General features: G+C 34.5%; 3 protein-coding genes across 14 annotated transcripts; 1 reads left to right on the forward strand and 2 right to left on the reverse strand.

Annotated features, from left to right (window-relative positions):
• Positions 1-15,688: 15,688 nt before the first annotated feature.
• On the reverse strand, positions 15,689-19,041 carry LOC112285638 (long chain base biosynthesis protein 2d). Of its 7 annotated transcripts, none has more exons than XM_090252376.1 (8): positions 18,921-18,969; positions 18,519-18,565; positions 17,968-18,234; positions 17,371-17,417; positions 16,983-17,049; positions 16,543-16,625; positions 16,213-16,358; positions 15,689-16,117 (listed from the first exon to the last, which is right to left on the reverse strand). In XM_090252376.1, the coding sequence occupies exons 3-8, from the start codon at positions 18,088-18,090 to the stop codon at positions 16,080-16,082; spliced, it is 504 nt and encodes a 167-aa protein (XP_090108502.1). In that variant the 5' UTR covers positions 18,091-18,234; positions 18,519-18,565; positions 18,921-18,969; the 3' UTR covers positions 15,689-16,079. The 7 variants fall into 7 exon arrangements, with proteins under 7 accessions (XP_090108502.1, XP_073391823.1, XP_073391824.1 ...); XM_073535722.2 differs by having other exon boundaries at positions 17,968-18,179; positions 18,921-18,938; XM_073535723.2 differs by lacking the exon at positions 18,921-18,969 and adding an exon at positions 18,777-18,914 and having other exon boundaries at positions 17,968-18,179.
• Positions 19,042-19,180: 139 nt separating this feature from the next.
• LOC112285344 (prolyl 4-hydroxylase 1) lies at positions 19,181-23,619 on the forward strand. 6 transcript variants are annotated; one of them, XM_090252374.1, is made up of 14 exons: positions 19,181-19,447; positions 19,561-19,623; positions 19,744-20,007; positions 20,156-20,203; positions 20,434-20,496; positions 20,647-20,699; positions 21,055-21,120; positions 21,439-21,513; positions 21,830-21,904; positions 22,065-22,135; positions 22,497-22,548; positions 22,855-22,944; positions 23,062-23,154; positions 23,338-23,619. In XM_090252374.1, exons 3-14 carry the CDS (start codon positions 19,947-19,949, stop codon positions 23,443-23,445), a joined length of 855 nt encoding a protein of 284 aa, XP_090108500.1. In that variant the 5' UTR covers positions 19,181-19,447; positions 19,561-19,623; positions 19,744-19,946; the 3' UTR covers positions 23,446-23,619. The 6 variants fall into 6 exon arrangements, with proteins under 6 accessions (XP_090108500.1, XP_024381841.1, XP_024381836.1 ...); XM_024526073.3 differs by having other exon boundaries at positions 19,828-20,007; XM_024526068.3 differs by having other exon boundaries at positions 19,862-20,007.
• Positions 23,620-25,190: 1,571 nt separating this feature from the next.
• On the reverse strand, positions 25,191-26,466 carry LOC112285448 (uncharacterized). Its single transcript, XM_024526294.3, has one exon. It carries the CDS (start codon positions 25,983-25,985, stop codon positions 25,653-25,655), a length of 333 nt encoding a protein of 110 aa, XP_024382062.1. The 5' UTR covers positions 25,986-26,466; the 3' UTR covers positions 25,191-25,652.
• Between the last annotated feature and the right edge of the window lie 481 nt (positions 26,467-26,947).

The following is a 26,947-nucleotide window of genomic DNA, read 5'->3' on the forward strand; positions in this document are numbered from 1 at the left end:
TAAAGTCCGTTAATTTTTAGGCCTTATTAGATATTATTGTTGTTTTGTTTAGCAATTTGTACATATTACTACTTTATTGACGAGCCTATTGAAGAAAGATGCCCTATTTGAATAAAAATTAGAATAGCAAAGTACTTTTGATAGGTTGAAGGAAGCACTCATTATTTCTTTAATATTGCAATTGTATGATTTCAACCTTTCCTATACACTTAATATTGATACTTTTGACTTTGTTATTGGAGCAATTCTTCAACAAGACTTTTATAGGAGCCTTTAACTTGTGGGATATGAATTATACAAGCTCAAAAGAATAGAGCACAATTACTTTGCATGAGATCAAGAGTAATTAGCGATTATATATGCTATAAAGATGTGAAAACACTATCTGTTGAGAAAGCTAGTGACTATTTGGACTGACCATAGATCCTTGCTATACAATTTACATCTAAAAAATATGAAATTATAACATCATCATTGAGAAGAATAGTTGTAGCTTTTTTTATATTTAGCTTCAATACAAGCAAAGGTAACAATATACTATATCAGATAGCTTAAGATGAAGACCAAATTTAAAGGCCAAATTGAGGAACAAGATAGAAGTCACTACCATTAGTAGTGTCATTTCAAATTTAATTAGAAAAAATATAATAAAAAAAAGTTATCCATCATGTTGTTCTCCTTGTGTTTAAGCTTCAATATACCAAAGCAATTGAACTAATCGAGATGGGTTTGAACACAGGGCAAGACTAGTTATATGAATTGAATCTGTTAATGTCACAATTGAGTGTACTCTGGCTATCTAAAATCAATTATCAACTACAAAATACTAAGGCTTACTACTTCCGCCTTAATTCAATCCATAATCCATTCTACGACTATCAATTCAACAATACTTTCATATTCTTATCCTTTCATCTCTCACTTACTCTCTTTGTGGTTTAGATATATTCAATTACTAATCTCCAGCTTACCTATTGTATTCAGTTTCGCAATTCATCATACAGAATTACGAATCTCACAATAGGGCTCTTGGCTTACGACTCTCATAATCTAGCCCTCGGCTTACGACTCTCACAATCTAACTCTTGGCTTATGACTCTCACAGTTTGGCTCTCCAGACTCTTTCTTCAACCTCTTTATCCTACTAAAAAGATGATCCGTCGGCCAGCGGATTCCAAAAATTATGACCCTTGTAATTCTTAACTATTTATTCTACTAACAACCTACTATTATTCCAACTAAACTGCCAACTAAACTGCCAACTAAACTGCATAAACATCAGTCTAATTCTCAAGGTTATCAATAATCAATCGATAACTTATCACAAAGTTTATTTGCCTATTCTACATAGCTCCACTCTTAATTGTATAGCATCCTCACAAATATATAATTGTTACCTATCTAAAAACTACTTAACAAAATTCTACAAAGGTACTATTTCCTCTGGCCCACCCAATTGATCATTTGCTATATTATCGAATGTGTGTTCCACTGGATCTGGTTCCAATTGCAAATCTTCTTCCTCTTCCTCCAATCTGTCCATCGACTCCTCCTCAATTGATTTGAGAGATCTTCATTATACTCTCCCAATTCATAGACTTGAACTTCCAATTTCAAGATCTGGACATCCCAAAGTTTTAATTATTACTACTGCTGACTCATCCATTCTGGAACATCTTCAATCGATACTTGTGACCGGTTCCTCATGATTAACTCTTAACTGGAACTACTACTCTCGAAAACACAAGAAATTCAAGAAAATGGTACTCCAGCCAACCAAAAATAATAACATAGAATGACTTTAACTGGTGCCCCACTCCTATTCTTTTACTACCTGGTGATAATGACAACATATTATCCATACTATCCGTGAAAGATAATAGGAAGTAAACTTTCTTGGTGGCTGCATTAAGTTTCCAAAAATCCTGACAAATTCAGATTTTTCCGTTCTTTTTTGGCACCATCACAATTGGAGAAATCCACTCACTATTCGGTATTAGGTAAATAAAACCAACTACAAGAAGCTTGTCCAATTCCTCCTTCACTATGAGGAAATATTTAGGATTAAGGTAATGTTGTCTCTGCCGTACCAATTTAGCATTCTCTTCTAAAATGATATGATGCTCACAGACTTCAGTGAGGATACCTTTTAGATCAACATAAGTCTAAGCAAAAACTGATTTATGATGTAAGAAAAATTTTGTCCAGCAGGTTAACTCTTGTTCTTTAATACCTTCGTATACCTTAATTGTCCGAGGCTCTACTATGGTTGCCAAGTTGATAGTTTGACATAAAAGTACACTGGCAATGTTTGGTTTCAACTCCCGCGTGGATTTCAAATCAGTCAATAAGTCTGACATGTATGAAGTATTGAATCTTGTGTCAAGAGCACTCACTTGGTATACATCATACTTGATCATCCAATCAATACTAAATTTAGTAGAGATTTTTGAATCTGTCGGATATATCAAGTACTCCCCCGGACCGCCACATTGATATACCACTCCAGGGTGTTGGTCTGCTTTCACGGATGCCTCCATAATTAGTGCTACTGCATCATCATCGACACTAAACTCATCATCCATCGTCAATTCAGATGCTGGCAATTGAGATTTCCCGTGATAGTATACTAGGTACATTTGTAACACCATTTTATCTCCATCCTTGCCAATTGTCAGAGTAGCCCGACCCCAATCGTTCTTGGCCTTCGCTTAATAAAGCGAGGGTCGTCCCAATAAAATTAGATACGATAAAATTGAATGTTGTAACCGAAGGATGATGTAGTTAATTTCATATGCAATATCCGCAATTATAGTTTGAACACTCCATAAAATATCTATTGGTTTAACTCGGCTATTATCTGCCATCTCTAACACCAATGTTGTAGATACTAAGTGTTCTAAATCTAAACCATCCATTGTATCAGCATTCATTAAATTGATGCTGGAACCACCATCTACCTGAACACCTGAGATCATAACACCGTCAATCAAAACATCGATGGTTGGTGCACCTGGGTTAGGGTTCAAACTGACTTCACAAACTTCTTTATTGCGTTGCTTATGCTATGTTAACGATGAATTAAATATAGAATGATACTCTGGTGCGATCGCTAGAAGTTACTTCATAGAAATAGAAGGCTGAATAGCATCCAAATCTTTCAAAATGTCATAGGGTTCCATATATAAGATAATATCCAATGCCTCTTCTTTTTCATTGGTTTGAATTCAACTTCATGATGTAAGATATTCTTCCACCCTAGACTCAAAATTGGAATAGTAGATGGAGCTTCCTTAGAATTCACTCCCCCAAGAAGATCTTTCAACAAAAAGGATGTTTTCCAAAACTTTGTAGAGAACAAAACAGCTTGACATTGAACCGAAGCCTCCGTAATTGAGGTGCACAACCAATTCAAGTCTTATACTGAGTAAGGAACCCATGTCAGGACCTGGATTGGATGTCTTTGTAATTGGGTCCAATTGGCCCTTTGCTTTAGGATCACCCAAATGTTGAATTGATCTTTTTCTTTTTTGCTGACTTCTTGTATGGACAGCTTGGACTACTTCGACCCGATGAACTGATGATTCTTGTGTCTTGTTATTTTTTTCCTCTACCATTTGCACAGTTGATTGTATCTTCTGATCATGATTATTAAGATTAAATGGAATATTGTATTGATAATGAAAATGATCCAATTGCTTGTAATTTCCACATACTAGAGCATATTCATCTATAAACCTTGGATTAGGGCATTCACTAGCATAATGACCAATTTATCGGTACCGGTAGCAACGTAGTGGTTTTTGATCCATATTGTTACGTACACTTAGAGTCTCTACTAGAATATATCTACTAGGGCGATTCCAGGTAGCCATAGTAAATGATCTTAGCTAACCAGTTGCTATTGGTCAAGAATTGGACTGCTGAATTGGTATAGTTTGGAGATTATCCCTTTGATTATTTCTACCCGTTCTACATCTTTGTTCCATAAACCGGATTATAATTCGTACTTTAAAAATTCCCAAAGCCATGATTAGGTCGAATTGAGCAATTACTATTCCAACCATCCATATTTTGAATCTATACTTGATTAACATCCCATTGAATTGACTATATTGTCTAGTTATTGAGCTATTGTTGCCTTTGTAAATGCCAGCAATTTTGGGTAGGGTGCTTTCCTCCACAAAATATACATTGAACACCCGTTTGTCTGGGTGATGAACATTTCGTATCAAAATAACCTTGTCCCTTACAATTATTACACCATACATTAGGTCTCATATTAGAAGGCTTATGTCATTTCTCCTTATCTTTAGCCAAATTCACGACCAATTCTTCCATCTTTTTTGTTAGATTTAATAACAAGGCTTCATTTGGATCTTTAACAATCGCATTTGTAAACAACTCCAATTGTTGATAGATTTGCGATGTAAAATAAGGTGTCATTATTATTGGCGCTATTGCTTAGAGTGATATAGCATTAATTGATTGTTGTAACATAACATTCTTCACATTGGAGGTAGCCATTTATGGATAATTATCCTTCGACACATTTCTCAGTTGTATTTGTTGGCTTCTTGAATTTGGAATTATCTTGGCCCCCATTGTTAACAATTGGTCATAAGGACATTCTTCCCATACCTTTACTTGTGCCAACAATGCCTCTATTGTAGCTGGTCGAGCTTCTTTTACAAACATTTTTAATTCTGGTGGATACAAACCATTGATTAATATTGACAATATAAACGCATCTGGAATTTGATTATTTGTCCATTTACGAAGTATATCCGTGACCCGACCATAATATGACTCCACTGATTCCCTCACAAATATCTTGCTATTCATAAAACTTTCTTGAAGTCGATCTTCAAATCCAATTGGTCTAAAATGGATTAAGAAGGCATTCCTCAAGGCCTCCCAATTAAGAAATCTATCCACTGGTTGCCGATTATATCATTCAAAAGCTGTATCTTTTAAAGTTGTTGGCAACCATCTTCAGTTCTACCATTATTAGTTATACAGGCTGTCAAGAATTGAGATATATGGTGATCGGGATTAGAGCCCTGTCAACCACTAAAAGTAGGTAATGGTACCACATTTGTAGTTCGGTCTCCTACTGCTCCCATTTATACTGCAATTGGTACTTGTGGCACTCCAACAGCCATTGGTGTTATCACTGGTCTCCTTACTATTTGAATTTGAATTTTTCTTCTTTTGATTTTACTTGGACCTACAATTCTTTTTTTTCGTTCCCGTAGGAGATTTCTTATGCGTAATTGTTCTTGTCTTTCTTTCGCTTATCGATTAATTCTTTGATAATCCTCCCTTTCATGATTATTACTCATAATCTTTCATTCTTCTTTATAAAATTAATACTGCCTTGAATTATAACTCACATATTTCTAACCCTAAAATTGGTTCTTCTCACATTCTCATTCAATATATAATTTCATCTCTCATACAATCAATTTCTAGCATTTCATATTGTTAACATTTTTTTCGCAATGGTACCAAAATGTTGTTCTCGTTGTGTTCAAGCTTCAATGTACCAAAGCAATTGAACTAATAGAAGCGGGTTTGAACACAAGACAAGACTGATTATATGAATTGGATTTGTTAGTGTCACAATTGACTATACTCTGGCTATCTGAAATCAATTATCAACTACAAAACACCAAGGCTTACTACTTCCGTCTTAATTCAACCCATAATCCATTCTACAACTATCAATTCAACAATACTTCCATATTCTTATATGTTCATCTCCTACTTACTCTCTTTGTGGTTTAGATATATTCAATTGTTGATCTCTAGCTTACCTATTGTATTCAGTTTCTCAATTCATCACACAGAATTACGACTTTCACAATCTGGCTCTCGACTTTTGATTTTCAGAGTCTGGCTCTTGGCTTACGACTCTCACAGTAGGACTCTCGGCTTACGACTGTCAAAGTCTGGCCCTTGGCTTATGATTCTCACAATTTGGCTCTCGACTTACGACTCTCTCAGTTTGGCTCTCTAGACTCTTTTCTCAACCTCTTTATTCTACCAAAAAGATGATCCGTCGGCTAGCGGATTCCAAAGGTTATGACCCTTCAAATTCTTAACCACTTATTCCACTAACAACCTACTATTACGAACTAAACTGCCTAACCATCAGTCTAATTTTTAAGGTTATCAATAACCAATCAATAACTTACCACAAAGTTTATTTACCTATTCTACACATCATAATGCTTATTTCAAGATAATTAAGGATTAGGTGAAGGTAGATAATGTACAATATCAAGATTATAGTTTTAATAATGGCTTGTTGTATTTCAAGAAGCAGATTTAAGTACTTGACAATACTATACTCTATATCCATATACTTCAAGAAAGACATGACATCCCAATATCTAGATATCTAGGGCATGAAAAGATTCTAGAATGGATCTCAAGGTCATGATTTCGGGCAAGTTTGGATTAAGATGTTTGAACTTTTGTATGCCAATGTAATAAAACATGCAACGCAGCATCTCCTAGACTATTGTAGCTAATTTCACTACTTATAGCATGTTGAAAGTAGGTAACTATAGATCTTATTACGTATTTAACACCTACTTCACAATTACATTGCAATTGTTATCTTTGTGGACCAACTCTTGAAGCAACTTCACTTAATTGCAGTACGCTCGGATATTGATGCTCTAGTACTTATACAAATTTTCTTCAATATTATCTTTTGTCACTATAGATTATCTCATGTCATTATTTCACATTAGAATCCATACTTTATGGAAAGTTTTTGGCAGGTCTTATTCAAACTACTAGACACAAAACTTACTATATCTATGGCCTTTGATTTTCAAACAAATGGACAATCAAAACATGCAAATCAAACCTTTGAAGATATGCTATGAGTATTTGTGGCACTTCATCATAATGATTAAGATGAATATTTAATGTCCTTAGAATTTTCTTATAATGATAGTATTTAAGCAAGTACCAATCATTTACCATTCTTCTTTAATATTAATTAATACTCAATTATGCTAGCAACTCTTTATCATTCTATTGACACCAATAATTTTACAATGGAGGAGTTTATATGTAATAGCTTATATGCAATGGGATATAGATAAGATATTTGTATTATTGATACATAAAGATAGATAGTTCGAACCATGCTTGAGAAGTTATGGAAGTTTTTAGAATTAAGACTAAGTTAGTGGATCATATAGGATCCACTGTAGAACATTTTAGAAAGAACTTAAGGTGGTTATCTAGATAGAGTCCACTATGGAATTTTTTAAAAAAGACTTAGGATGATTATTTAAGTAGGGTCTACTATAGAATCTTCTAGAAGGAGTTTAAGGCGGTTATTTAAGTGGAGTCCATCATCTAGTAACATTCTAAAAAATCCAAGGTTGTAGAACAAAGTATAAATAGGATTGGCTAGGGCTTTTTGGGCATTTGGTCAGGTATGGCTTTGGACCTTTTATCTTATTAAAGTTTGATTTTGCATCTTCTTGTTAAGTTTTGTTTTGTTCTATTTTTATTTATAAGATTTTATCTTTTCTATTCTATTATGTTTGATTCTATTTAATTTTGTTCTAATTTATTTTGTCCTACTTTATAATGAGGTTTTATATGGCTGTAGATTAGAAGAATATTAGACTCTTAAGATAGAATAATCTTGTTTTATTACATGTCTATAATAGTTTGATAAGAGACTTAACTATTATTCTAATTTTTTTAAAAGTGAGTAGATTATCTCACTTCTATTGTTGTATTTTGAAGGTTTTGGATTATCTATCTCTAAATAAATTATTTAGTTTTTTAATACTGATTTTTTCTTTAAAAATAGTAAATTATCTATCTTTGTAGAAATTTTCTTTTAATATTAGAGATTGTGGATTATCATCTTCTAATTTGACTTGAAAATTTATTAAGTTATTTGAAATAGAAGGAAATTATTTGGATGCTATAGTTGACAAAAGTAAAAATAAATTTGTAACTACTAAAAATCTTTGCAAACTTATGAATATTCTTAGAATAGAAATTTTATCCATCACCAATGCCAATCAAGGAAACACTAATCCTATATCTATAGAAGAAATTCAAAGTTTTGCATAGAGAAGTTATCTAATAGAAGGAAGTAAGTAGATCAATCTTAGAACCAAATCTAGGAAGTTTTGCTTTCGTAAGTACAATAGGAATAAGGATCAATATGCCCAAGCGATTTACAAAAAATTTATTTTTTTATTTTGAAATTTTAAAGAAAGTTAAATCACGTTGTTAGCTTTCTAAGAAGCTATAGCATACAAAAAATAGAACTATAAAAAAGGAGATCTAAGCTAATTTATAAAAAAGAGGATTGCTAGACTTTTCAAGCAATGAGATTCATGATTGGTTAGGGATTTCAATGCCATTTATTGTATTTTTTTTTTCTTATTTCTAGATTTTATAAAAAGTTAGATCTTATTGTTAACTTTTCAACAAGCTATTTTATGCAAGAAGAAGAGTGGTGATGAGGGAGATACATATGAATTTGTAAAAAGAGAGGTCGCTTGAGTTTTTAGGCAATAAGATTCAAGACTAGATAAGGATTTCTATGCCATTTCTTATATTTTCTTCTTCTTATTTTGAGATTTTTTAAAAAACTGGATTTCATTGTTTGCTTCTCAACAAGCTATTTCATATAAGAAATGGAATTGTAAAGAAGGAGATCCAAGAAAATTTGTGAGAAGGGAGTCCCTAGAGTTTTTAGGTGGTGAAATTTAAGATTAGTTCAAGGTTTTCTATTTTATTTCTTGAATTTTTATCTTTTTTTTTTGAAATTTAAAAAAAAAATGGATCTTATTGTTAGTTTTTTAATAAGAATAAAAAATATTATGAAAGAGATTCACATGAATTTGTGGGAGGAAGGTTGCTAGAGTTTTTGAGCAATAAAATTCAAGACTAATTTGATACTTTCTATGCTATTTATTGAATTTTGTGCTTTTTATTTTGAAATTTTGGAAAAAACTAGAACTCATTGTTAGCTTTCTAACAAGTCTTAGCATTCAAGAAGAAGAGCTATAACAAGAGAGATCCAAGCTAATTTGTAGATAGGGATTTTGAAGGCGATGACTGCAACAAGTGGCTAATTTTTTTTCTTCTTAGTTTGGCTCTTATTTTTTCAAGATTTTATTTATGGAATTTAACAATTTGAAGTTTGTAGCTTGAATTAAGCTTAATAAACTAAATTTTATCTAAATTTAATTAGTAATAAGTGAGTTATAGGTATTTTAATAAGATAAGGTTTAGATTGAAGATTTGAGTTAGAAATTATGTGCATCTTGGCACAAGAAAGAAATTAGTCTAAATTTTGTACTTATTCTTTGGCTATTCTTTTATATTTGACTTCATTTGAGCTACATTGTACTTTTAATAATCCACTTGCAATCAAGAATCATGTATTTTTTCAAAGAGGCTTGCCTTCTTCACAACAGCAACTCTTAAGTTTTCAAAAACTTATTCATCAAGGCGAGAATCAATCCAAATTGCTATGGTACATTTTAAATCTCTTATTGAATAAGAAAAGATTTATTGTTGTCAAGTAAGTTTATACTTATATTATAGAAAATCCAAGCATATTACACAACATTGTCTAAAAAAATAGTACAATTACAAAATGAAGAGTATGGTTGCGAAAGAGGATAATGTATCAAAAAATAAGTCTTATTAGCTACAATAGGGACCGTATGGCTAGAATCTTACATAATTCCTAGTAAAAGTCCTATTTCTTTTTAGATCCTTTACCTTATTTTATAATAGAAGTTTTTTTAGGACCTAAAAATTACAAAGTCTTAGCCTTGTCAAATTCAAGAGCCTCAACTTATTTTATAAAGAAAAACTTTATCAAAAAATAAAATATATTTTCAATTGAAAAAATCAAACCTGTACATGTAAAAGTAATAAATAGTTGTTCATTATCTTCTAAAAATGATTATATAAAATTAATCTTGTTAAAGTAACAATAAGTGGTTATAATAATTTAATAATATTTAATATGATTTGATTTCTTTCTAATCCAATTATTTTAGGATTATTGTGATTAAAAAGTAATAACTTTGAGATAAATTAAATTTTTTACAATCTTGATTTTTTCCATAGTTTAGTCTGAGATTTTTCTAGGTAAGTAGAAATTCATAAGGCCAATACATGTAAATTATTAATAGTAGGTGTAAGAACTTTCATAAATGTTGTGAAAAAAAGATCAACTTTTGTATCATGTATGAAATGTCCAATACTTTCTTGGATTTGCAAACTTCTACTAGGTTTTTTATTAAAAATTATTCCAAGATCGTTGCTCCACTTATACAATTGACATGCAAAGACAAGCTAGATTAGAGCTCTAAGGCAGAGAAAGCTTTTCAAAGCTTTAAAGATACTTTTATAATATCTCCAATTTTGATACATCCAGATTTCAACAAGCCCTATTTTATCAACATCAATGCCTTAGACTTTGCATTGGGAGTAGTCTTATTGCAATATGTAGAAGATAGCAAACTTCATCAGATTGCATTCTATTCTAAAAAATTCTCAACATCAAAAATCAACTACAAAATCCACAATAATGAGTTGCTTGCCATTATAGATTCTTTCCAAGAATAGTGCTACTTTCTTGAAGGCATTTCTCATCAAATGATTGTATATACAGATCATAAGAATCTTGAATACTTCATGTCAGCCCTAGTCTTAAACCATTGCCAAGCGTGTTGAAATATATCTTTATCATAATTTGATTTTTATATTATATATCGACTCAAGAATCAACACAGGTTATGAAATACATTATCAAGAAGTTCCTACCTTGAACCAAAAGAAGGCGAGGCAGCATATGATCAAAAATGAACAATCTTCTTAAAGCCTAAATAATTTCATCTTCAAGCAATCAATGTATCAATGCATATGGATTTATCATTTTTTGATCAGATTCATAAAGCCTCAACCATGAACCCTCTTATTTTTAATATCAAATGTCTTGCTAACAACCTTGCTAAAGAGTCTTCTAAATTCAAGTATGAAGATAACTTCTTATTTTTGAAGGATCAACTCGCCTATGCATTCTTCAAATACGCCATGACTTCTTTGCAGCCAAACATTTTGGATTCAATAAGACATTGGAACTTCTGTCTACATACTTTTGATGGCCTAAAATATGGAGGGACATTAAAGAATTTGTACTATCATGTGATATTTGTTTAAGATCAAAGAATCCTTGATATCAGCTATATAGACTTCTTCAACCTCATCCTATTCAAAGACAACCATGGTCATCTATTTCCATGGATTTCATTAGAGATATTCCACCATCAAGCTTATTTGATACTATCTTTGTAGTTATTGATCGATTGATCAAGATGGCACATTTTATACTTTGTAAGTAGTCAATTACTGATGAAGAGATGATAAGACTCTTTATTGATAATGTCTATTGGTACCACGGGTTATCAAACAACATTGTCTTAGATCGTGGATCATAATTTGTATCAAGTTTTTAGAAAGCACTCTTCAAGATTTTTAAGGTTGACATCAATCTTTCTTCTACCTTTCACCCTCAAACTAATGGTCAAACAGAGTGGGTTAATCAAATTCTTAAGCAATATTTGAGGTGCACCATCAACTATCAATAAGACCACTGAACTTCTTACTTGTCATTAGCGGAGTTTGCATATAATAATACAATCCATAGATCTATGCAATAAATGCCATTCTACTCAAACTACAATCATCATCTAAATTTGGATATGTTAGAGCATTCAAAATTGACAAATCTACCAGCAAAGGAGTTTGCTACAAAGATGGCTGAACTTCAAGCAAGCATGAAGACTCACCTAAAAAAGACTCAATAATATTATAAAATACTGGAAAATAAATTGAAGAAAGAACATCCTCTATTCCAAGTTGGTAACAAAGTATGGCTTCTTTGATGCAATATAAAAACCAACAGGCCATGTTATAAGTTGGACTACTGAAACATGGGACCATTTGCAATTCAGAAACAAATCAATAATGCAACTTATTATTTGGAGCTACCTTCATCCATGAAGATTCATCCAGTCTTTTATGTTTCACTTTTGAAAAGGTATAAAGAATCAAATATACCAAGTCGAAGATAACCACCACCTCTTATGGTTGAAAACAATGATCATATTAAATTTTAGACAGAAGAAGTATTAAATTCAAGGATAAGACTTCAAAGGCTTGAATACCTGGTCCATTGGTGTAGATATGATATTAGCAATTACACGTGGGAACCAGCTGCAACCTTATAAATGCACAAATGAAGGTTCAAAAGTTCCATCAATAATATTCATCTAGGCCAAAAGTAGCAAAATGAGGAACATTAGCTTAATAAGATGGTTTCATCATGAAGATTCTTATTTTTTGGCTTCATAAAGAAGAGGAGGCAATCTCTGAAGAGGTAGTTTTTTTAAATATTTAAAATAGTATAAGTTAGTGGTTTGAATTCACAACTATAGCCTATTTATATTCTTTTGATCTTGTCTATTTTATTTGATATGGATAGTCAAGAAATAGACACTCTGTCAGTCATACCATCTCAACCAAGTAGTTTGTGGAGATGATATTAAGATAAAGAGCTGCCTAAACCATGAAGACAATGAAAGATATTCAATAATAGATCATTGATAATTATATTTGAAGTAGAATTTGCTCATGAAGGACGTCCAAAAGGAGTGTTTGTAAGACAACTCCATGACAAAGATACCAAAGTTCATGCTTAATCACAAGTAGAAGGCTTGGAATACTATCGATGGTTATAAGGGCCTATGAATTATTTGCCTCATGAAAAATAATTGGAATATGTAGTAGACACCATATAATAAATCTTCAACTTCTTGTGCATATACTGACTTACAACAACATTATTTTTTAAAGACCTCGAAGCTAGAGGAGGAGGTGATGTCATGAACATATAACTGAAGAAGATTTGAGAAGATTCTAAGAGGTTCTAAAAGGTTTTAAGAAGATTTTAGAAGGTTTTAAGAAGATTCTTATTGATTCTAGAAGGATCAAGAAGATTCTAAAAGGTTCTAGTATGTTCTAAGAAGGTTTCAAATGGTTCCAATAGATTCTAAGAAGATTCTAAAAGATCATAAGAGATCCTAGAAGGTTCTAAAAGGCTTTAGATATTTTAGGAAGCTGTCAAAGAAAGATCTTAGGTTTGATTTGTTCTCAAGCCTCATGAAAACTTTTCAAAAAAGTTCCTAGGACCTACTATATATAGGAGTCGAGGTTGAGGAGATCCTCAATCTCGACAATTCACTTCTTGTGGTTTTGCTAGGACCTTCTTACTTTGTAACCAGTTATTGTTCTAATGTCGAGCTAACTTTATTTCTTGATCTTGAATCTTTATCTTGTACATGGTCTCTGACAAAGATCTATAATAAAAATTATATTATAAATAGCCACTACTCAACTATTATAATAAAGATTTATAATAAAAATTTAGACTCAATCTTGAAGTAATATTGATAGTAAACAATATGACTAAGCCATATTCTTATACTTACAATCATGCAAGGTCTTTACATGATCACAAGAAGGATGCAAAATAAAAATATTATAATAATAAAGGTTACCATAAGAAAGAATGTTGGACCAAAGATAAGGACAAGAAGTCAAAGAAGTTAATAAAGACTTTTTAAAAAAAAAAAACTAATACAATAGACACAAAAGATCAAAAAAAAAAAAAAAAAAAAAAAAAAAAAGGAATTTTTCTTTATAGTTGTATTAACTATTACTATGAGTAACTAAGTTTGATATATTGATTTTGATGCTTCTCAATACATAACAAGAAATAAGAATCGGTTTTTAAATTATAGAAATCTACCATTCGGCTTTAAGATTTATTTAAGAGATAATATTAGATTTTTTATTAAAAGAAAGGATAAAATATATTTTTAATTTTTAAATAAAATTTAAAGGAATGTATATGATATTATATACTTTAAAGGATTAGCCAAACTTTTGCTTTAAATTAACAAAATAAAAAATTATAATTATGGAGTCAATTTTAAAGTGGACACATATTTCATAAAATAAGATAATATCACAATGAAGGATGTTAGATATAGAAGCTTATATAAGTTGTTAGGATTTTAAAATAAAGATAAGAAAACTTTTCTTGTTATGGTGTTGTGATGTAACATAAGTAATAGGTGGAAAAAGTGAAGAAATTATTATATTATAGAAGATCTTACTTCAAATATTGTAGTATATTATCTTAGAAAATAGACAATAGTCCAAAAGAAAGTAAAACTAAAGATGTAAATGCTACCTTTTTATAAAGTAGACTTCTATTTACTTTGTAAGGCTATAAATAAGCCAAAAAAAGATAGATTAGAAAAGTAAAAGTTATGAGCACATATATGAAGAAATTTGGAGTTGATTTTAGCAAAAATTAATTCAAAAAGATAAAATTTAATATCCAAAAATGACTAGTTATCAACTTGGACCAAAATCAAATCCTAAAGCACAAAACTAAGTACCTACAGCAACTCGGAGGTTCTTTGATAGACTAGAGAGAAGGATTTGAGAGAAAACTTGTAAGAATTTCTTTGGACATTGATTTTGAGTGATTTGAGTGTGTAATAACTTTGTAAGAGCTTTGCCAAGTTATTGTTGTTTTGAGTGATTCTAAAATTTATGAAATAAAAAAGATATTATATTTTAAATAATTTTGTGAATTTGGTAGTACAAACAATAATAGAGCTTTGTCTTTTCTTGATTAAGAGTACATTACTCCTTTTTTTTGATAAGACATAAGCATATTAGAAGTTGCAGATTATCCTCTTTTAAACTAATATTATTCTTAGTATCTTCTTTGTTCTCAAGTCCTCCTTTCTGCTTGGCTTAAGTAATATTAGATTTTTTTTTTCTAAGTGTCATCATAGCAGAGCTTCTTGAAATGAAGAGTGCAATGGCACAAATACAAGAGCAATTGAAGGAATTGATGCTTGCAATGTATCAACTCAATTTATTGCCACCTTGAGCAACAAAAATGGCAAGAAGTAAAGATATGGATATGATTGGAGCTGCTTCAACATCTACACTCAATCACATCCCTTCTCCTATGATGGAACATCCTTTTAATGTTAGAGAAGTAAGAGTTATCCTACTTGAGAAGTTTGATGGCACAAGATCGAAGTTTTGAAGATTTATCAATCAAGTACAATATGTGATTGAACTTCAATTCCAAAACTATCCAATTGCAAGATCATAAGTTAGATTTATTAATACACTTCTTTTAGGTTTAGCATTATTATGGTTTTTATCTTTTCTTGAACAATAAGATCCAATATTAGATAATTTTGAGACTTTTTTGGCATAGTTTTGATCTTTGTATGGAGAACATACTACAATCCGTGTTGCAACCAATAAGATGCAATAAAAAAAACTTCAAATTGAAGTTAAATTAAGAGAGTTTGATTTATGCTGATCATGAAGAACAACTTTAGTTTCACAAAAAAGATTCATAATTTCAAAAGCTAAAAACATGATCAGATCTCTGTATCCTTTCATTCCTTCATTAGTACGTACTGAATTTTTGATAATTGTGGCAAGCACCTGGTCTATATCTACAAAGCTTCAACATTAAAAGGTTAGAGTAAGGTGAGAGTGTCAAATAAAGCTATCTCAAAACATGGTTGTATCACTGTATTCATTACATCACTGGATCATGGAATATCATGTAATATCATGTACAACAGCAATAAGCTCAGTTTGTCCTGCTACTTTAGTGCTGTAAAAGGCTGCAGACTGTCTAGATGTAGAACACATAACTTCGAATCTCTACAGATTAGTGACAGTCCTGCAGGTGCCCTTTCTTAGAATTTGTTGCTTCAACAAGAAATTTGTGCCCGAAGCTCATGGTTTATAGGTAGGATTCACAAGTACTTATCACTAACCGATAATATGCCTTAATTATATATATTTTTTCTGAACGTCTTTCTCTTGTAAAAGCTGTGATGAAGAGATGGTACTGAAACATATAACTGTATATCCATTGTAATTTGAAGTTGCTACTAAATTGTCTTGAAAGTTATTCTTGAAATACTAATATCTGAACCAATGAGTTAGATTAGAACGAATGGTGCAACAACTCACAATGCCGTTAACTGGCTGCATTCAAAGATGAGAATAAACTTGCTCACTTACCACAGTCCACTCGGGTAGCACAAGTGCTGACGCCGTACTTCTTCAAAGTCAGGGCAGTTTGTGGTGTGCAGTATTCGTCCTTAGCTGCAAAGCCGAGGTAGTTGCATGACCCCAGGTTCAAGCACCTATGGGTCGTGTTTGTCGGACTGCATATGCGTGAAAGGGCATATCAGATTGTCAGCAATTTCAGCAAAACTGAAGTAGAGGCCTATCAGGATACTGGAGCATGTATTGGTAGAAGCCCAAATCTGAATAGCATAGATGAACTGTAGAAAATTAGACCTTGATTCTTCCTGCTTCAAGTCTAATATCATCTCCTAAGTGACTTACGCACAGGTTTTCCCGTTGTAAACCCGCTCAATCACTTCGATCCTAGAATCAGGTGAATTAGCGGTTGGTCTGTTAAAGGAGTCCTGGTCAATGAGCAACACTTGATTATTTACAATCGAAGAATATAATCGTCCTCAGGGAGATTAGAGCATGTACTGCTATAAGACACTGTTCACTCCAGCAATGTTTTCATTACATGCTTCCGCAGAGGCGCTGCACAAATGTCACGGAGTTTAAATCATCCTAACTATTCTGCACAATATTCTGCACATTGGTCTGTTTCACATAACTAAGATGTTTAAGGTTTCAGAATCATATCACTGCTTGACAAATGCAACATGGACGAAAGATAACCGCCAAATGCATGTCTATGATGTGAAAGTGCATTTCCGTAACTATAATTTATAGTTAAGTTTGTTATGACGATCGTTTTTTAGTACCTGAACCCGAAAGTACATCCGTCGCGTGAAAAAATTCTCAAAAATATCTGCTGAGCGGTGCATAACCCTGCAAAACATGCCGCTGTGCTTAATTCGAGGTTGTGACTTCTTCAGAACCTCAGCTTTATTGGAAAGCTGTATTTGCAATGTAGGCGAAGAGCTTAACTGGTCTTCACCTTCCTAGTCCAGTTCCTTGAGACTCAGCAAGTAAATTAGGTGTAAATGCAAATAATATCATGGTACTCTCTTCTGATTCAAGAGTACATGTCCTACATAAGAAATTAAAAAAACAAAAGCACAGTGGCTTCCAGAGAAGAACAAATCTTGTGCAACGCAGCTAGTAGCATTTCGTAATGTCCGGTGTCTGTAAGGAGCATAAAGTTCTTACAAAACGATTTTCTGTCGGAGAGATATGATTTCGTTGAGCAGTATCTCCTTAATTTTCAGTATCAAAGACCGATAAAAGACAATCATCAGTAATCTGAGTACCTAATGTGTTCATCGCCTGTTTTCATACAAGAAATTATTTCACAAGAACAGCGGTGTTTATGTCGGTTAAAATAGCTGAGGAGGAGCTGAGAAGTCCAGTACTAATAGCGGATTCTGCCTGAGTGTCCCAAGCGTTGGTCATGTATAAATAGCTCGTGTTTGAAGGGACCAACTCTTGAAATTCTAGGTCATGTCCCCTCCTTAGATCATCCTTTATTGGGGATGGCTCAGCTAATTCAAGTGCTTCTAGTTCGCAGGAATCACCATCTTTCCATAGTTTTTGCAAGACACTCGAGACCAATTGGAACCTCTAGCGAGGATGTGGACCTCAAGAATTTTCATTTATCATTGATGTCGCTCGCAATTAGTCACGGTCGAAAACAAGGATATAGGTTTCTGAGCTCTCCTAAATGAGCTCCATCAGGCTGTCGGACTTAACAGATTAAAATAAGAATTTTCGAATAGGAAGCAAGATTCTGAACATGATTGAATGTACCTTACGATAATTCACTTCTCGTTTGAAATAAAGGAATTGGAGCAGATCGAGAAGGTTTCCAGCCAAGTAAACAAAAATGTATCCAAGGTAGCTGACAAGCAGCACGTAGTATGTTGATTTCATTGTAACTTCAATCAAGCACTCCCGCAATTTTGGCTGCGCTTGCAGATACGGCCCTTACAAAATATCGTAAATATCGAAGATACAGATCCCTGCGCCAGTGGTATTTCTATTCTTGAAAATGAAGTATAACTTGGGAAGGCTTCACTATCATTGGAGGAGGATGGTTAGTTTCAATACACCAAAAATCAAATTTCACATACAAAAAAATCCTGCTCCTTCCCTCACAGCGTCGCTCCTCACACAGTTCTCATACTGAATGGTTAGAGCGGTAAGGAACCTAAGAAAATCTAGTTAACGTCCTGCATTAATCAACTTCTTAAATCAACAGCTAGCACTTCTTCCCCCGCACAATTGAATCAAAGACCTCCTCACAGTTAAGTATTGCAAGCTTATCAATACTTATTATACTAAAACGGTTTCTAGAATACCTTGCCAAGAGACTCATTCGCCCCTGTACCTCCTTGAACCACATGTTCTACAAGCCCAAGAATCAACATATTCACAGGCACAGAGGATCAGTAGAGCCGGTGAGGGAGGGGGGTAGGAGAAATCCGCAACCAAGTACACCAGGACGTGGAGCAATCACTCAAGATATCAACGCCAACCGAGTAGTAGTGTGGAAGAATCATCTGGTCCTATTGAACGCAAACAGCTGCATTAAATTGAACGGAGAATCGAAGGATAACCTATTCACCCCGGCTCAATTGATCAAGAATGATGATGTGACGAGTTTGTTAAATTTCAATGCCATTACACTACATAACACCTGACAATGAACGACTCGAAGTGTTTATAAAAACGCTTTGCCAGGTGTAGATGTGTTCAAGTACCATACAGTGCTTGACCAGAAGAAGACCCCGATCTCTGGTACTGAAAGAAGGCAAAAATCCTGCCCTGATCCACGGGATAGTTGGCAGAGTTGCAATGCACGAAAACGCCATCTGCAGCAACTCTCAGCCTTCCCGAATCGCCGAAAAGCATCGGGGCCTTGATGTGCCAAAAACAAGGACGAATGAAGAATGAACAGATAACGAGAAAGTTTTCATTCGTTTAAGTCTTTTGCATAGTAGACAGTGGAACGCAGACGCGGTGAAATGTGCCGATCGTCGGTATTGACCTTGAATCCGTCCATTGTTCACCTGCGACATCTTGGAAACTACAGCTATTTTAGGGTTTGGTTTCGGAGCTCGGAGTTCGGAGCACGGTGCTTGCAGCGAGTTGTAGCAAGATCGTCTGATTGCGCGCACGTCGGAGATCGCTTAAAGTGAAGGTTGCATTGCTCTGGCAAGAAGTATTTGCAGGTAGGACGGTAGAGTCTGGATGCGCCAGAGTTGTCGGTTTGGCCTTCTTCGCAAGGGTGCGTGTAGATCAATTGCTGTTAGGAGTTGCTGCGACATACTTTGCGTACTTGCTGAAGTTGGTTTTATATAACAATTTTTATTTGATTATCTCCTTTGTGTTGTGGCGTAGGAGAAGAAGTCATGATGCTTGGATTTAGCGAATTCGAAGAGCTGATCCTTGTTTTTCCGTCAGGTATTCTACTTTTTTTATTGTTTATTGTTTATTGTTACATTTGTACTGGTTATAAATTGGCCTCAGAACTAGAGCGGCTGTGTATTTCTAGCCAATTGCAATTTTATTGGGTGTATTCAGTGATGCAGTGGATCTGCGCCTGACGAAGGATAATTTGCTCAATAATCCATTGACGCTAAATTATGTTTAGCTTGTCGTCAGCAGTTTTATGCTCATGACCTGGAATTGCTAATCCCAGACTGGCAAGGGATGGAGTAATTCTACGAAGCGAGCGCGTCAGGGTTTGGTTTTAGGAAGCTGGGCTGCCACAGACACTTTTGACGATGGGTCCCTCTAGATATGTCATTGTGCTCCTCACATTTGTGACGATCGGCATGGCTGGGGGTGAGCATTTCCTAGCTGCTGTTATCCTGTCGATGAGAGGAATCGTAAGAATTTTATTTAATGATTCCGGTACATTTCTTAACATGATAAAACCAATCTGATCGGAACATTTTGGATTTTATTTACTTATCTATAATTGATTTTGCAGGGGCGTTATTGCAGCTGGCTTTCTTGAAGAAGCTAGAACAAAGTAGTGGTACGAATCTTAATTTTGACTACTGATGGTGATGATTTGTGCTTCACCTGTTCTACTTTATCGTTTTTTTGTTTGGATTTGTTTTGTTTTTGAGTCATAAATCCTTGAAATATTTGGTATGAGATGAGATGTGCTTTTGAGTTGGACTATTGATAACATTCCTCTTCTTTGTTTGATCTTATATACTTCGAGAATGCTGAGATGTACACTGACTTAAAGAATGTTATCAGGAGCTGGGATTTACAATTATAGAAGAGAGATAGGGGAATACGAAAACCAAACATTTGGATCGGGTGAGTCAAAAAATCTTGTTTGCGAAACTTGTCATTCTTAAAACAGAGGAATAATGATACTATATATTAGTTTTGCGAATTCAATTGTAAATATTTTCAACGTTCAACTGGTTAATGCATTTTAAAATATAACCTTTTGACATTCTGCAGGATTGTCCCTTTGGGCTAATGATGAAGATGCGAGAACACTACGTGTTGGACTGGTTGGTTATATTCTCATATCTTTAGTTTTCAATCATTCGTTTTGCTCCTCACATCGTCCCTTCAGTTGCAGATCACTTGTTGAACGCTGGCTCTTGGTTGTGTCTGGAATGAGGACGTAAGTGCGCAAGTATAATGAATGTCATAAGGCCTCTACTGTTTCGATATTGATGATGTGTTGATTAGTATTAGTATTGATGTGGCATGATTTGAGTTGGAATATGTGCCGACATGCTACCGGTTACACCATAGAAGGTAGCAACAGTAGCTGAGCATTCTTATTTTAACAGCCACCACTCTCTTTGCACGAGTCCCTTCAATCCTCCTACTGACTGTCACTTCTCTTTGCTAATGCAGGTTAAGCAAGAAGTTATTAGCTGGCAACCCAGAATCATTCTCCTGCACAATTTCCTTAGTGCTGATGTACGTCGATTTGGTCGCTCCTGCATGCTGATCTAGAGATTCTTGGCTAGATCAGTACTGTGTAGTAGAGTGTGGCCTTAAGCGCAACGTAATCGTTGTGTGGCTTCACTTCTTTTTTCTTTTTTCTCTTATTATTATAATTTTACAAAAAAATTTTGTAGCAATATTTTGTCAGGTTTCCTTATCATCTAGTAGTATTTCATTTCGTAGAAGAAAAATGTGCGTCGCTCGTATTTTTACATGCCTGGAGAAGACTTCTTTTCAGGGTGAAATATTTAGATCGCGTCATATTTGATTAATATTGACTATTCTGTGCAGGAATGTGATCACCTGATAAATCTTGCTCGCCCCAGGCTCGTGAAGTCAACAGTCGTGGATGCAACCACAGGCAAGGCACGTATCTCAACCACTGGGTAGTCTCTGTGTACATTGGAATGTCTGGGATGCCTGCTTCATTTCAGACGGATATTTGGTATTGTTTTTGTTCTGTAGATGAGGAAGTGTATTCCCTCGACTACATTGTAATTACAGCTCAAGAAATACAGTTGATCTTCTCGCAAGTGAATTTAGAAGTTCAATTGCACTATGCTATTATGAGGGTGGTTGACTTTCTTTTTTAATGTGGACTTTGTTGGAGTTTTTCGCTTGCTTGCAACGTGTATGAATGAGACGTATGCTTAGACTTGTCCTTCATGACCTTTTTAAGCAGGGAATCGAGAGTAAGGTTCGAACAAGCACAGGCATGTTCCTTAATGGAAATGACCGCAGACATCACACTATTCAGGTGAGAAATTTATTACAATGAATAGTCTTTCAGGAAGTTTTCCTTTGTAATGTCAAGGCTGATGGCTATTTATTTTATATCGGTAACGGATTTCATGGATTATTCTTTGTATGCCTCTTTCAACCCGTGGGTTTGTTTCTTGCATTGATCTTGTCCTCAGGCAATCGAAACCCGTATTGCTGCGTATTCTATGGTACCTGTTCAAAATGGGGAGCTCCTCCAAGTTTTACGGTGAGTGGTCGTATGTTTTTTTCTGATACTGTTTCAAGTTCTTGCCCAGTAGAGACGTGTGCTTTGTTCTTCTTGGCTTGGAATATGCGACTAGTTTTCTTGATGTGTGTGTATGTGTATGTGTATCTGTGTTTTCCCCTTCCTGGCAGGAAATTGGAATCATCTGTAATTTTTCAGCTTGAGTTCCAGTTTAGACTTATGATCGTAGCTACGTGATTGTGATAATTCTCATTATCCACCAGATGTGTTGGAAGTCGATATGTGGGACCTGAACCACTTAAATTGATTCCGGAATAGGATTTCTCAAGCTGCGGAATCTTTCTTTGTGGTTCTGAGCAATATCAACTATCTTGCTAAACAGATATGAATCTGATCAATATTACAAGGCACATCACGACTACTTTTCAGATGAGGTATTTTCTGTCTTTTAAAACGATCATACAGAAGATCGATGCTCACTCATAGGTGACATTAGCATTTTCCAATTACAGTATGTGGTGTAATTCATTTCTAGCTAGAACATTATTTACCACCTTCCTGATTATATTCTATTCTAAATTGGTTGGTAGAGTGGAACTTGCTGTACTGGAAGGCTTTATTTGCAATTGAATGTTAGTTCTTTGCTGGTTGAAAGTTGGCCATCTACATGTGTAAATTGAACCTCATATTTTAATCGACTTAGATCTTGTTGACTTATGGTATGAACTCTTGCTCCGCAGTTCAATTTAAAAAGGGGTGGGCAACGTGTGGCGACAATGCTTATGTACTTGACCGAGGGGGTCGAGGGAGGCGAAACAATATTTCCGCAGGTGTTCTTCAGTTCCTATCGCCTTCATTATTTCACATGAAGATTGTTGAACTCAAGCTGTTGGATCTCTGCATATGTCCTTCACACAATCCTACCCTCTGACATTTTTTAAATTCAGGCTGGAGATAAAGAGTGTAGCTGTGGCGGTGAAATGAAAATCGGCGTCTGTGTGAAACCTAAACGAGGGGATGCTGTCCTGTTTTGGAGCATTGTAAGTGCTTTTACCCAGTATGATTATTCTTCATTGGCAATGAGACAAGGTTTCTGTGTGATATGATTACAGTCGGAACATATCTTCATGCTATGTCTAACTTCTACTACATTAACTTCTTCCTTAATTAAATCCTGGGAGGCCCTAGTGAAGTTCTTATTCGTATTGAATTTCTGTTTGCAGAAGCTGGATGGACAAGTTGATCCAACAAGCCTTCATGGTGGATGCAAAGTTTTGTCAGGAGAGAAATGGTCGTCTACCAAATGGATGAGGCAGCGAGCCTTTGATTAGGGTGAACTTTGGATGGTAGGAGCTGTAATCATAGTAGAAGACCAATAATAGCGATTATGCCTCATCATTCCGGAAGCTTTGCGGGCTTTTCCCGATGCATCTAAGAATGTATGTAATGAGCAACTTTGAATACTGTCAGTGATTCGTAACAAGAAAAAAATCGATTTAGTGGTATTGTGGACTTTGAAATGAAGGTTAAGATCACGAAGAGCTTTATATGCTGTCATTTTGTATATGTAGGAATGCAATGTTGTAAGGAGTTGGGTCAGTTCAAAGCTTAACACAGGATCAGTATGCTCTAGAGAACTGAAAATACACAGAAATTGTTGAACTTGATTGTAAACTTAGCGTTGCAAGGACTTAGTCGCTCAAGTTTTGAAGCCGAAATTTTCATTTTGCTTTGGGAGTCGTGTCTACCATTATATTGGGATGGAACGTGGTGAAATTCAATAACCAAGCATTGGGTAACTTCTTCATCGAACCTTGTACTCAAACTTACACATACTCACTGCCCAGAAACAAAGAGGATTCCTGAAGATTGTATTCCTTCTAACAAGTATGACAAGTTCGAACTCTTGATCCAATCTTCGTACATTCTAGCACAGACGGGTTCGAGTGAACACTCACCCAACACATTGAATCTACCTACAGGAGGATCTTCATCAACCCAGCCGCAGGTCATATCTGTCTTCACTCAAACCTTTGCAACAGTCATGGTTTTTGCACATTGTTCAGCAAACCCACCTTCATTACCAGATCCATCAAGCTCTTGCTGAATCTGCTTATTCACTAGTAGATGGTAACGCAGTACCCACAAGTCGCTCCTTTTATACCCGAAATTATAGGAATATGGTTGTTAAAAAGACTAATGTGGTGTTTTTGATCCGTTTGATGGTAATAGGTGTAAATGTTGAGGGTATATCAATGAAGTATACTCTGCAATAGAATCTCCAATATTCGAAATCTTAAAACATTTTAATTCACGATTTGAAGCTTGTAATATTTAATTATTATGTAAAATTGTAAATTTATTCTATAAATTATATATAAATATAATTTGAAAATCAATTTCGAAATCATATGTGTTGCCAATTAAGGGAAAAAAATATAATTTTTATCAGTAATTAATACTTTCTAAATTTGGATTTTTAAACAAGTAAATTCAGAAGAAGAAAAAATAAATAAATAAATAAGGATCGAATTTGATACCCAATCGAATGAAATTTCAACATGGTAAAAACAATTTGGCTCTACTTCTATAAATTATACTCCAAGATATAGTAACATTAAGAATATATTTTTTAACTATTTAATTATATTTATATATATATATATATATGTATACATCAAAATTATAACAAGAAGTAACAATGTTGCAAAAAGGATAATTTTGAAATCTAACCACTGTTTCCTGGATTTGAGGACTACATTGCCATGCAGAATGTTAGGTTGAAACATTGTTATTGGATCAAAGAAAGCGACGCCAAGAGAGGGTTCAATTATTTGATATCTTTCAATTTCTACAGGTCAACTCAGATGCAAGGCTCGACATTGTCCACTTCCAAATTATTGGTAAATACTATACATGAACTGATTCAATCGATCCTACAAATTGAGGCCGTTGCCAATCAGTCATGTAAGAATTGAAATCGAATTATTCATTAAAATTGTTATCCATAAAATCTAACCCCATTGCCATCTTCCTGGCCTATAAGTTCCCTCACTATTTCATACAATAAGACCTGTTGAAAGATATAACATGCCAACAATAGAATATAAGTAATATACATACTCCGCTTGGGATGCCTGAAGATATTGCAATCTTTTAAAAACAAGACTAGAATAATGTCACTGACGTCACCGATTCAGACAATTATCTCACTGATGCGGCAACCGAGATAGCTTCGACTCTGATATACCTCAAGAACAATTTCGTCCTTCGGAAAAAATGAAGCTATATAAACTTCAACAGTGTAAACTTCCAGCTGCAAGAATTCGACTCCAGTCGAAAACTCTGGAGCTCTAAACAGAGAAAAATTTGTCAACTGGCCCTTCACCAAGTGGATTCTTAATTCCACAAACATAATGTGAATTCAAGAATTCTATAACCTGCAGACTAGAAGCAGTGTATACGGGACAAGAATAAGCTTCAATGTTGGCAGCACAAACATCTCATCACCGCCCTCTGGCCCTTGCCCAGAGCTAGGTTAAGCTTCCAAGGGGGCTTTCCCACGTGTAGAATTGTCGACGGCAGGCACTTCAGCGGCACGCTGTTGCTGCAATGCTTGACTTGAAGCTGTTTCTTCCTGCTTCACGCGCTTCAAGAGCTCACGCTGATACTGCATGACCTGATTCTCCATCCTCCTAAGCTCCCGAAACCGCCACGCGCCGTATATGCCTAAACCTCCAAAGGTAACGACGTAGGAAGCCCACACGTAGGGATACGCCTTCGCGTGCTCCACTGCCCTCTGCCACTGCTGCTCGCACCGCTCCACAAACCCTTCCGGCTGTGCAACCTCCGTGCTTTCTACATCCGCCATACCTAACCTCGCTTCTACTCCCCTTAAACCCTCAACCCTGGCTATATCCTAAACTAACCCTATAAATCACCAAATCTGTAAACAAATCGCACCAGCATGGACAACCTAGCTTCAGTAGTACCTCATACCAGAAGCCAAAACCTAAAATCACATAAACTCCGAGCTGCTGAAATACATAAACCACAAATTACCCTCATTCTTTCAACAAATCGATCTAATCGCACAAAACAAGCTCCCCTCCAGAATTCATAACCCTAAACTACATCGCAACTTCTACTCCTCCCTCCAAACAATTACTCAGCACAATAAAGCTCGCAACTACCACAAACGGCTTCCGACCTACACGTACAAGGTTTTTAGTTCTTGCGCACAACGGCTCGACTTCGAGCTTCGTCGACTGTTTGCGACGTTACAACTGCGAACACCGCCGCACACTTCGGCACTAAACTCTAAATTTGGGTAGTTAAGAAAAACGATGGAAGCAAGTTATGGGGAATTTCTTTTTTAAGTGATTCCATGTGGTATTGTGAATTAGGGTTTTTTTAATGCTTGAGTATGTTTGTGATTTTTTTTGGAATTTTAACCCAAAATAAATAAGAACAGGCTACAACACTAGTGTCAGTTTACAGTGTAAATACCATTCTAAAAGATTAGAATTTGTTTTACTTTTCAATTAATTGCATGATCCATTCTTGTTTGTATACCCTTCAAAAAAAATTTAAAAATTTAAAAAAATTTATATATATATAGATGAGAGACATATACTTGATTTATTATAATTTTACAACAAATGGTGGAAATTTTATCTTCTTTATTTCTCTACATGCAAGTTGAAAAAATGACATTGCATCTATGAAAAAAAATAAAATAAAATAAAGAGTTCATAAGAGTCTTCTATTAAATTTAAAACATCAACTTAATTTTTGCATTGGTATAATTTATATCTATATATACATTATTCT

This window comes from Physcomitrium patens, chromosome 8 (assembly GCF_059467195.1).
Source record: "Physcomitrium patens ecotype Gransden chromosome 8, ASM5946719v1, whole genome shotgun sequence".
NCBI classification, from domain to species: Eukaryota; Viridiplantae; Streptophyta; class Bryopsida; order Funariales; family Funariaceae; genus Physcomitrium; species Physcomitrium patens.